Source organism: Geospiza fortis, unplaced genomic scaffold (genome assembly GCF_000277835.1).
Source record: "Geospiza fortis unplaced genomic scaffold, GeoFor_1.0 scaffold113, whole genome shotgun sequence".
NCBI classification, from domain to species: Eukaryota; Metazoa; Chordata; class Aves; order Passeriformes; family Thraupidae; genus Geospiza; species Geospiza fortis.
Window position 1 is genome coordinate 1887965 of NW_005054429.1, and position 13185 is coordinate 1901149.

A 13185-nucleotide genomic window follows, 5' to 3' on the forward strand; every position below is an offset into this window, starting at 1 on the left:
CTTCCTCTCCCTCAATAAAACTCACCCTGCTGCAGAGACCTGCCTAGCCTTCTTTCCATGATTCGTGCAACCTCATTTAGCTGGAGCGCAAGCTTTGCCAGATCTTCGGGCACGGCCGAGGCCATCTCCCCCTCTGCCGGGGAGAGCTCGGTCCCAAGAAGCTGCTGGCGTGCTGTGGAGCTAGCCAGGCAATTCTTACGCACCCCGGCAGTGTGTTACGTCTTAAATCACTTTTAGTTAGCATTTAGCAAAATTGTCATGAGCTGCTATTATGGGAACACAACTGCATAAAATTACTGAAATTACTTTTGTTAAACTGAACTTGATATGCTTCAATGAAGAAAGCCTGGGAGAAGAGAGATATATTGTTGAAATTGGATACAAAGTGTGCAAGATTTTTGGATCGCAAGGTCATTTTGCAGAAACCAGAACATAAAGAAGGGACTATGTGTGTTGCAGGAAAGAGATATTAAAAATATGGACTAATTAGGATGTTCCAAGAGAGCTAAATAAGCAATTGAGGATAGAATATTAGTTAATGAAAGAGAATGATAAATTTAGAACTAATGAACACAAATTTCTTTGTTTGCTAAAAATGTATAAATAGGTTAAAAAGTTTTGTACAAATTCTTATTTGGAAGCTGGAATTTTGCCTTGCTTGCCAACGTTAAGAAGACAGTGTTAGAGGATTTTATTCATTCTGATGATTTTGGAAGGTGTTAGTAACAATATCATAGTTTCAGTGACAGAATCAATGAATGGAATTCTCTGTACTAAAATCAAGCAAAATTACATAAAATCAAAGAGTCTTATGTGTTTTATTGACTCATCTAAGAGGTAGTACCCTTCTTTCAATAAATTTATATTGCACAGAATTTAGGATATAGGATTCTGAACATGGAGTGGAATTCATGTTGTCTGGGAGGCCTCAGAAATTCTGAGAGTGTAGAAGTATGTTCATGTAGCAATTGGTCAGTCAAGAGTGATCTAGATACAGTATAAGATCCTTCTTCTAAGCAGTATCAAAATGATATCTAGACCTATTGAATGAGAGATAAAACTCACTTATGTATAGGTGAGTATAGGCGCATTGTCAGGAACCTTAACTCAAGCACTGGAAAAGCCATCTCATCTCACCAGATAAATCTGGCATGCTATCTTGCTTAGTAGTTGCGTAATTATACTATTCATCACAATGCATTTTCTCCAGCAGTTAATCAACTATAATGTCAGAGAATTATGATGGATTTTCTGTTCACAAAATGTATATTTTTTAGTCATACTTTCAACTAGGAGACCCTTAATTCTCCTTTCCATTAAGCCTAACTGCTTGCATATATATAACAAATGACTTAACCTCAAGAAGTTCTGAATAATTTCTTCTTCATGCTGTGGAAATAGTGAATTCTGCAGCACAGGCTTTTTTTACTGTAGGCATCAGTAATCCTGTATTACAAATCTCTAGTAATGCTTGAATTACTGTAAGCTTCTCTGCTGCACTCACAGCACATGTGCTATCCTCTTCAGGAGACCATTCCAGAGTTGTTTCATGGATGGTACCTGTGGCACTTTGTGATTTTGGCATTGAATTCATTCTTGACGAGTCCTACAACATCTCTAATGCTTGTCACGCTCATCATCATTACTGCAGTATTCTGGAACGCAGGTAGATGTGTCCTCTGAGGCTTCATTTCATAGGATGCTTTTAGAAAGATCTTTTATAGTAGTAGCTACGTAATAATTTTTTAAAAGGCTTACAGGAAATTGTATTTACAGAATGGAAATCTGTGACATGAAAATGAAACTTCAGGGATGATATATTATATATATATATGTATGTCATATAGGTAACCTTTACTGGTTACATTTTAATCTAAACTGTTGCAATGAGAACTTCTTGTTTCTGAAGATTTTTTTGTCTGTTTCTGCAAAACTGGCTGAACAAAGACAAATAATAATGGATGTTCTTGTTTGATTTTGTTGATTAAACAGACAAAGCCTTTTATGTTAATTGTGGCTGAAAAGGCAGAAAAGCAATGTGGAGTCTGTAGAATTTAGATCCTGTTACTGAGCACTAAATAGTTTTAATAATAGGTAAGGCTGCTGCCAAAACAATCTAGTAACAGATGCTATACTGTCTGTCTAATAACAGGGATTTCACTGCGCTAAAGCAAAATACTTTTTTTCTATTTCCGTGTGAAATAGAAAATAATCGCTAGTTGCATTTTTTCCAAGCCCTGCATTCAGGATAGTTATGAAGTTCATAGTCAACTAGTAAGCCAACTTTCTTTCAAAGTTTAAAGAGGAGTTTTATATTTGTATTAAGTTTAAACAAAAATACACTTTTTATGTTACAGTCTTTGTATGTACCAACCTACTGAGCAAATTGGTTCAGAGTTTAAAAACAGTCTTCTCACAGTGCCTCCGGCTTTTAACTGTGACAATTCCTTTTATCACAACAACTACTCTGGAAACTTCCTTTTGCATTTAGAAGGACTGTTTTTGCAAATGAGGTGTCTTGGTTTTTAACCCTAGCTGGGTTAAACCCAAAATTCAAAACCCAGCCCTGTACCAGTTACTGTGAAGTAAATGAACTCTATCCCAGCAAAAGCCACACCTGAAGCAACCAAGCAGGATTCTCCTTCCCTTTATCTTTGCCTGCTTCCACAGGAAAAAGACAAGGGGAATTTAGATTAGTCTTAGAAAGGAATTTAGTCTTAGAAAGGTTTTGCCTTTGGATTATTATAGAAGTCCTGGTGGCAATTAGTTTTAAAAGCTTTAGGGAAATTTCTTCCCCAAATTGTTACAAAACTAGCAAAAGAAGGCATCCAATTCTTTCTGAGACTGCTGAAAACAGAATACTACAGTACAGCTTTACAGCTGGTAAGTACTCTCACATATTTGAAGTGTAAACTGATCTGTCACAATAAAAAGTCTTGCTCAGTCTGACCAGATAATGAGAATGTGAAACACTGCATTTACCAGGAGTACAAGGATAAAAACATATTCTTCTTCTCTTCTTTTTAATGTTTCTAATTTTTGCTTGTTTTAGAAGGGTTGTTGTATTCTTTAGAGATTATGGTGAAAATTGCAAAAAAATTTGTTTGCAATTACTTCTTGGTGCCATTATCTTTCTCAGCAATAAGATGCCTGGATACTTCAGCAGTAGTGAACATGTCTTGCTGACATGATGAAAGACAACACACATTTTTTTTTCAGGAATTGTTTAGTTTTCAGCTTATTTGCATGATACCTCCATAAATCTGATTCTTGCTGTTACATCTTAAAGCTTTGAAAAATCAGAGCATTTTCTTATAGCAACCAGATGCCAGTGTATTCGTCTACTGTTCTTGTTTGCATGATTATGATTTATAACTGATAGTTTTCTATAGTGTAGGTTGGTATATTTCAGAATCCACAGATTTCATACTGAAAAATTGTGAGTTGCTCAGACCCATGAAAAAGCTGTCATCATTATCCATCTCTGCCAACTTCTCATCACCAGCTGCTCTTGAAATTGCACAGAAAGTACCACTTTATGTGTATGGTTCTGCCAAGGGGTCTCACAAGGAAAAATGAGGCCAACAAGTGTCTGTTGAGCAAAAATGAGTAGTATCTGCTTTGCAAGGGAAATGTAGAAAATGTGAAGGTCCCTGGGTGGAAGGCTGGTACTTGAAATGCTCTAGTTTCCTTAGGAAGGGGAAGCAGGCTAAAACAGACTTTTATCTTGAGTGGAAGGCAACATTTTCCGAGAGAAGTGGCAAAATCAGTAGCAACCAATTCTTTACCTATTGCCATTGCATGTATAGTAGCAAGATAGGAATATTTGAGAAATTGCTCTTCATTTCCTTTCATTCACTACATCACTGTTGCGCTCTTTGATCCTGTAAATATTTTATCTAGGTAATGCATTTTGCTGTCTGGGAAGTTAAAGAAATAATTTTTGGAACAAGATTTGCATTATTGTCACTGTGGATTCAGGAACTATGAAGAAATGCTACCTATACAATAGCCTAATTTACTGCCTTTTTCTGGTAGTCCAGAAATGCAGTCTAATAACACAGAAGTGAATAAAGCCTAAAAGCAATGATAACAGATAAAATCATTATCCCAGAATGGAAGGATGTGGTAAAGTGCAACAAAAGTTGACTTCATGCTTGTGCTTTTAGTGCTTGACTCTCATCTCCTGTGAGGTTTTATTAAAGAAAAAAAGCCAAAAAAAGCTCAGAAAATATTTCAGGAAATTTGGGGTAAGTAGCAAGTAATTTCAACTTAAAGACAAAAATGTTTGAAAAGAAACATGTAAAGAAAAATTTTCAGTGGTTATGTTAGTGTGCTTCTTGAGACATCCCTATTAGACCTCAAGAGCATATTAGAAGAGGTTAAATATAAAAAAGCCTCCTCTTGTCTCCAAACATCCTCCATTGCTGCTCCCTCATATGGTAATATTGAACAGACTTCCTGTAAAAATTTTGCATATCACCTAACCCACTCCTTTCCTGAAGTCAGATATGTTTTTCATAATGTATACAAATGTATTTTTCATGCTTCCTCTGTAAGTCTGAGTAGACTATAAATGGAAAAAAAATCCTCTGTGAAGAAGCTAAAGTAATTGCTAAATTATTAAATCCTAAAAGGTTAAACTGCAGTTTAATTAGCAAGGTCAGATATTTCTGGAAGTCTTTGTCTCCACAGAAAAAAGCTTTGTTCTGCCCGGCAGTGTAGTCTTACAGAAATGCAATAGCGTGGGTCATTATGGCAGCCTGTCATGTTGTCTTTGATGCCCAGGATAGTTTGGATGTCTTTGCATATGCAAATATGTCCCCAATTTTCTTTCCTAGGTTATTTGCACAAGAAGAACGCTAAAGCAATATACATTTAAAATCATCAATCTGTTTTTGAAATTAAGTAATTGAAAGGATGATTCTAGTAAATCTGTTTATAGTTTATCTGTTCCTACAAACACAAAATGATGAAGTCTAACTTAGATGTGTGCTTAGAAAATTTCACATAAAGCACACCTTAGATTATTCTTAATCAGAGTAGGTTTTTAGAATCTAAAAAATGGGCCTAGTACTGTTTAAAAACACTTCACAGCTAATTCCAGGTAACTTAAGAAGTCTATAAACTTATTGAAGTCCCAGCTTTGATTTTTAAACATCCTGAAATAAAGCAAGCATTATTTAGGTATCCTACTTTTGTTCATGGGAATATCCACTGTAGTTAGCATCAGAGATATGTTTATTGCAAGAAAATACTTAAGGTGTAAGATGAAGCATAAGCTGTGGATATGAACGCTCACCACTTAAATGGTGACATCCTTTGGTGTGAGTATTACTGAAGATGTTAATGCCAAGATCATGGTAACAGTGTTTTGGAGTATTAGTAATCTAAACAAATGGGGTGGTTTTCCTCAATCAGCCAGTAATTTTTCAACCTGTTAGCATCTTATGAAGATGATCAATCAATCTAGATCATCAATAAATTATATTGAAAGAAAGTTTTCTTTTATTAGAGAGAGCCATTCTTCTCAGAGATAGAACAGGAAAGCTGTTCATGTAGATTTTTCATTTTAAGGTAGTTGCCATGCTGAAGAAGTTAACAGATCAGACTTGACTTCTGTTAAAATTCTAAGCCCTAGTTCTTCAAATTGTTTCCATGGCTGCCTTTTCTTACTTCATTATATAATAGCCCTGAATTAACCCATTATTATCTCAGAAAGTTGTCTTAAAAGCATGAAGAGGTACAGAAAACTGCTTTTCCTTGACACACCTCTGGCAGCTAGTGTGGTTTTGCATTTTAAGTGTCTTTCTGCTCTTCTTACTCTGTTCCTAGCTGATTTTTCTTACAAGTGTAGAGATTCATAGTGTATATGCATGTATACGTATCTGTGTGTTTGACAGTGTATATATGTACATATATACACACAAATACACATAAATATATGTGTATATATATATGTATATGACAATCCATACCGGGCTTTTTGGGCTCTAAGATGCCATATGAATGTATGAAACATAATTTTTTGTGGTTTTTACAAAAAACCAAATTTGTCCTGAATTCAGAACAAGAAATAGCAAGCAGTTCTCCCAAAATGAGCTGTGGACGTCCTTATCAGAGATCTTGTGGGTTTTTTGTGATTATATGGATTTGAGGGCTGCTGGACAATGTTATAGAAAGTTACTGAATACATAGAAATCCAAGCTGACACTGGCTAAACCCTGAGCAGGTGGTAGAGGGACTTAATTAATTACATTTCTTAGTTACATGCGCTCTCCTAGGCAGTGCCTTTAATATATAAACAACTTAGAGCCTTTCATAGTGGTTTGAATGTACTTGTATTTAGCTGTTGCACAGTTTAAGCTGCAAATATTTGAACAAGTGAATGGGAATTTTCTTAAAATCCATTGAAATGTAAACACCTCTTTTGTCAGGCTTTAAGCCTTGTGGTTACGTTAGTTTTGGGGAGAGTTGTCAGTGGTGGACTGAACGTGAAACAAGTGGTTACAACATATATATTGTACCTATGTGTGGTTCTCATTAACCTCTAAATTCACCTAGGTAGAGTATATTATTCACTGTCTTAAACTTTTTACCTGTATAAGGTGGAAAACAAAGAAATATACTACTAAATTAGGATACAGTGACTATATGAATCTAAAATTTGCTCCTGTTTTGAGAAGGGTTTCAATTCCCCCTTTAGAAAGATTTGTTTCTGTGTATGGGGTGAAAAAATGATAAAAGTTTAATTTACAGATCAGAAGAGTAGTGAGACATAAATGAAGTTGAAATAGTTACAATTATTGTGAATTATGCTACTTAAATTAACTGGGGAGAGAAAGATCCAGTAAAACAGATGTTCCCACTTTGTAAAAAGGGCATTTCTAACTAATTAGAATCTGAAAAATAGTGTATTGAAAAATTCCTCCATGTTGGCTAAATCCAAGGAAGTTCTTTTTATACGTTTGAATGAAAATACAAGCTTTTTATTTTATAGCTTTGCTAAATATTTGCATTGTACTTCCACCTTTTTTTTTGATTGAGCCAAAACTCCTTTTTCTAGGCTAAATTGATCAATGTGTTTTGCCTTGTGTAAACTTCAGTTGAATGATAGTGGCAGTATTTTGAATTTTACGCTTTCAAACTTTCAAAGCAGCGTGTCATGTGATTTGTTATACTAACCACAAACTATGAAGCAACCAAAACTGTTGACACATAATAAAACTAAGAAACTGCAGCAGATCTATGGTATCAAAGCCTCTGATGCAAGCCCGTGTATTATGATTCTGCATAATGGACAAGCTTGAGTGAAGTGGTGCCTCAAAGTTGAAGTTCTTCTATTTAAAGACTTTGAAAGAACAAGGTTAAGTTAAATTGTTGCATTTACTATCTGAACTATGTAGCAATACTCTGAAAGGAGCTTTCTTAAACAAATGAGTTTTCATATATGTTTAAGTGTAAGAAAGCTTGACAGATAGATACTGTTTCAGAAAATCTGGAGGAGTAAGGTGATGGAGAGGATGAGAGAATTTTGATTAGTCCTTTTATACACATTTTTCAGGTGAAACAGGAACTCTTAGGGAGTAAGGTCTTTGCACAAAATATTTCTTCTGATGCTTTTCTCCTTTTCTGATCCTCTTCTCTCTTGAAAAAGGTGAAAGAATGAATTAATGTATTGGTCTAAACCAGCAGATAAATAATAAATGACCTGTTTGAATAGCCACTGTACTAACAGCTGATTCCTTGTGCTAGGTATAGATAATATACCCTGACTTATATGTTTAATTGAAATTACTGCTCCCTGTTACCTTTTCATGTTATGGAGCTCCTTCAGATCAACTGAAAAAACTCAACTAAATCATCCATACAAATAGACCCTATAAATTCTTTTACTGGTACTTAATTACTTAAGTAATTATTATATTACTGCTAATATAGATGGTCAGCGTTGCTTGTGAATAGCACGAAAGTGAAACTAATGGTGCCAGTAGCATTGAAGCGAATCAGTCATGAAATCAGTGTAATATAGGCCAGGTTCACTGCATGACAGTGCTAAGTGGCTTCACTATTGCTCTTCTAAATCTGTGGGGGTTGTTCTCTGAAAGAGGTCTGGGATAAACTGGGATAGAAGATTTCTTTCTACTGTCTTCACTGATCATTATGTCTTTAACATTGACCCCGAATAATTCTGTTTGATGTTAATGAATACGAGGTCATATTTAATCTGAGAAACAAAGCATGTTTTTCTAAGACTGAAGAAAATCAGATGTTTCAGAAATGAGGAAAGAAGGACTAGAAATAATAATCCAAAGAAAGGCAGTAGAAGTGTATTACAAAAGGTGGGTGTAATTTGCAGCATGCCTGTACAGAAATTGCATGAGCAAAAAGTGTTTTAGAGAAGTTCCAGATCTCCCCTTTGGGGGAGTTTTAGCCAGGCTTTTGGTATCTTATTGTGCCTGCTTCATGAACCATAAAAGCAGCCCTGGTCTGATTTTGTAAAATACTTATGCAGGAATCTTTCATTGTTCAATAGTAGATTCATTGTTCATGTCTTGAACCTGAAAAAGTTTGTGTTTTAAAAACTTGCAAAATTAAATTCGTGCTTTTGAACCTTCAGTCTACTACCTCACCCTCAAACCTCTGGGTCTTATAGATTTAGATCATTAAATCTATTACATTATTAAAAAAAAATAAAAGACAATGATTTTACTACCAGTCCCATTCAGAATTCTTAGAAGGGGTGACAGACCCTATATTCAGTGCACTAACAGTCTTGGTTGACACTCTTTACTACCTTAATTTGGACTTATTTATCTGAATATGAAGAAAGATATTGAGGTGATGGAGTGTGTTCTAAGAAGGATCCAGGGTGCAAGTCTTACATGGAGTGGTTGAGGCAGCTGGAGGTGTTAGTCTGGAGAAAAAGAAGCTCAGGCTGGGTGTTACTACTCTCTACAAGTACCTGAAAGGAGGTTTAGCCACATGGGGCTTAGCCTCTTCCAATAACAAGTGACAGGACAAGATAAAACATCCTCAAGTTAAATCAGGATGTGTTTAGATCTGCTGCTAGGGCAAATTTCTTCACTGGAAGGGTGGTCAAGCATTGGAACAGGCTGCACAGGGAAGTGGAATCACCATCCCTGGAGGTAACTAAAAGGTGTGTAATGTGACCCTTGCGGACAGGTGTAGTGCTGGGTTAATGGTTGGACTCAATGATCTTAGAGGTCTAGGATTCTAAATTGAATCTTAATGCACTTAAATAATGTTCTCAGGTGTAAGATGGTGTACTTTGGAAGGGTAGATGGTCTGAGACAGACTGTGGTTGTTTTTTATTTTGCGAGTTAAAAAAGCAAAGACAGAGAAAGAATCTTGTTAGAATGCTTTAGGTTTTGCAGACTGAGGAGTTCTCAGAAGCACTAAATGTGTAGAAAGCTGGCAGTGAGAGATGTGGGCATAAGAAAAGAATTTCACATAGAAACATGTGAGCTGGTATCCAGTATTTATAATGCTGATATCGTGCACGGATACATGGTTCTAGTTTTGAATAGAGAATATCCCTGTTGGGTATAACTGAGTATTGTAAATTGTATACCTAAATAATCCAAATAGGATTAATTTCTAAGACCAGCATCATCCCATTGTTCAGAAGATGCAGCAATCATAAACATTTGGACACATTTATGATGGGTGTCATGCATACTTCTTGAAACTAACATTCTTCTGGATGGTTCATGTTTAAATGAGTGCTGCATTCTCCAGAGGATGATTATGATAGTGTTAGTGTTCAGAAACACATAATCACAAGAATGATTATATGCAGGTGCTTTTATTGAAGAGCTTTGGGTGTCAGGAGTACAAACCCAATCTGACTCCGACATGGGTTTCGGGATGAACATGTTTTTATATACTGTCATTATATAACTTCCATGTTAATAATTAAACTTATATTTTTCTATTGTATACATAGATTTCATCCAAGCATGGGCTCCTTGTGACCCCCCTCAAACTTCTAACATAGTTTCTCATAATTCTTCTTACGATTAAACAATAATTATATTTAATTACTAAACAATCATCACATCTACAATTATATCATTTATCATATACTGCTTACGCAAGTGCAATTTCATATGATGTGGCAAACACAAAACGTAACATTTTCAGAATCTATTTTTAACATTTTTCCAGGGCCCCACTATCAATAGTTTCTCAGTTTACCTTTTCAGATTTTAAAATTTTCAGGACCAGGGGGTGCTGATCAGCAGCTGACTGAATATGTGTGCCCAGTTGGCCAGGAAGGCCAATGGCACCTGGCCTGTATCAGAAATAGAGCAGGGCTGTGATTGTCCCTCTGCTGTCTGCACGGGTGAGGGCACACATTGAGTATTTCATCCAGTTCTGGGCCCCTCATTGCAAGAGAGACATTGAAGTGCTGGAGTGTGTCCAGAGAAGGGCAGTGGAGCTGGTGAGGGGTCTAGAGAGATTAAGTCTTACGAGGCACTCCTTGCAAGAGGAGGTGGCGCACCTTGTAAGGTGGGGGGTACTGGAGTTGTTCAGTCAGAAGAGGAGCTTTGGAGGAGTCCTTCTCTCTAAAGCTACCTGAAATGAGATTGTAGCAAGATGGGGATCAGCCTCTTCTGCCAGTCAACAGGACAAGAGGAAATGGCCTCAAATTGCGCCAGGAGACACTCAGATTGGACATCAGGAGCAATTTTTTCACTGCAAGGATGGTTAAGCATTGGAAGAGGCTGCCCTGGGAGGTGGTAGGGTCATTATCTGTGAAAGTGTTCAAGACATGACTGGATGAGGCACTTAGTTCTATGATTCAATTGTCACAAGGTGGTGTTTGATTGGACTCAATGATCTTGGAGGTCCATCCTAACCTAATGATTCTATCATTGTGTACTCTGTCACCAGTTAATTTGGTCTCTGTTCTGAAGCATGCAAACCACAGAATGCAAAAATAGCTCCTTAGCAGCAGTAGCATGTAAAGCAGGGTTTTCCATATCAAGATCGGGTAAGTCCTTGTGTTTGCAAGCATGGTGGGAAGGAACTAGTCAAGATTGAAACATGGCTAACATGGCACTGAAAAAGCACTTCAACTAGACTGTCCATGCAAACATTCCAATCAATAGCATTCTTTTTTAATTTTTTAGATTTATTTCTGTCTTGGAGAAAATACAGGTATGTTTGTTTTATAAAATTTGCACAGGTACAAAGCTGAGAAAATTGCTTTAATTGACTTCTTTATTTTTTTCTTTTTAATTCCCAATTGAAAGTAGGGATAAACAAAAGTTTATATCAATACACACCACTCAAGAATTTTAAGGTTTTTGCACAGCTGAAATAACTGGAATATGGGCTCTGCAAAGCTATTTTATTTTGTTTTGTTCTAATTAATTTGAAATCCTGAGCAACTAATGCATATCACTTTTTTGTTCTTCTGAATTTGTTGCATATTCATCATCCTTTAGATATGTGGCTGTTTCCATGGTTTAGGAAGTGCTGTGTTACATACAATTCACAATGGGGCTCTTCATCTTTATAGATGTCATATTTAGAGTATTTTTCTTTTATGTTTGCTAGAGTGATGCCATGGCATCATCAGGACTCTTCTTCAAAGATGGCAAAAAGCGCATTGACTACATCTTGGTCTACAAGAAATCAAGCCCACAGGTAGAAAAAAGAAGCACATTTGAGAAGAATTTGAGAGCAGAAGGGCTGATGTTAGAGCGGGAGGTGAGTCCTGTAGCTTATGTGACATAAAAAAAAACCCCTTTATAATACTACCCTACTTTACTGAACTAATAAAAGATTACGGACAAAATTACAAGCCTTTCCAGTCAGGCTGTTCTCATAATCTGCTTAACTGTATTAAACTAATAAGAAGAGTAGTTTGATAGTGTGTGTTTAAAATTATTTGGAGATACGTGCTTGTACACAGAAGTGTAGTGCAGTACAGAGGGAAAAGTTCCAGCTTCTCATGCTTGCAGAACAGAAGCAGCTTCAGTAAGCCATGTTGTTGCTTTAATATATAACCTCTATGTCTTTCAGCAGAATGTTTGATATTAAATGTCTCACTGTTTCTCAAGGGGTTAAGGTTGTTGCTATTCTGGTTAATCTGTGGTAAGTAATAGTAGTATTAATAAAAAATGAAAGAAAATTGAGCCAGGGAAACATTGCCTTGGATTTTTGCTGTCTCATGAATGACCTGCAGAACAGGTATATATTTAGTCTATTCTGATGTAAGCTTCTATTCTTCATGTGTCTTTTGTCTTGATTTTTCATCTCAGTAGAATTGTAATACATGTTCTGGGTTTAAGCAATGAGCTTGCAAGATGTAGCTCACAATATAGCATGTTGAATAATCATAAATAGCTAACCGGACTAAAATTTGGTTTTAAGACTTTTAAGAATTGTTACACTATGGTAATAAAAATAGCTGATTTTGTTCCAGTTTAAATAAATAGAGCTTTTGTCAGTTCAGAATTACTGACATTCAGAAACAAATGGTTTTATAAGTTCTGAACTATTTTGTTTTCCACAAGCATTGTATTTTATCCACGTCTTTCAAGAAAGTAAAATATCTGAGGTAGTAGTATGGAGCTGTGATAGGATTTATGGAACGGGTAGGTAAAATTGGAAACATTTTAAGTTTAACTGCATTTTCTTTTACCTTTACTTACCAAACCTTACCAAGTCAGACTTTTGGAGCCTTTAACCAGACTCAACTCAAATATCAAAATAAAATCTCAAGCAAATACATCTGGGAAAATAGGCTGGGGAACTGAAGTGTTCAAAGATAAGGTGAATATAGGAATCTGTAAGGCTGAAACTTTTTTTATGCATAAATAAATTAGTGATGAAAAACATTTATGTAGAGTACACATTGTAATTTGAACAAAAAACCATCCCAGTTCATACACATTTAAAAATTCCCAGCAGGTAACTCAATTACTGAACCACTCCCTTGAGTTACCATTTTGGCAACCTGGAGCCTTCTCTCATCTGATCTCATGTCTCTGGCACTGTCCACACTTCTCCTTTAATGGGAGACACAGAAGGCCTTCAATCTACTTATCTAAGGTGATTTTTTTGAGATTTAAAATTAATTCTGTGTAAAATTTATTCCATGTAAAAAGGTGCTGCATAAAGTCTTTACTTTTGTTCATGACTACAGAC

General features: G+C 35.9%; 1 protein-coding gene across 1 annotated transcript in view; it reads left to right on the plus strand.

Moving 5' to 3' along the window:
* Nucleotides 1-13185, plus strand: part of ANO3 (anoctamin 3) — a 112072-nt gene that overhangs the window by 50036 nt on the left and 48851 nt on the right. The window contains 1 exon segment of the mRNA XM_031061879.1: nt 11590-11742. Coding sequence (XP_030917739.1) covers nt 11590-11742 — 153 coding nt within the window.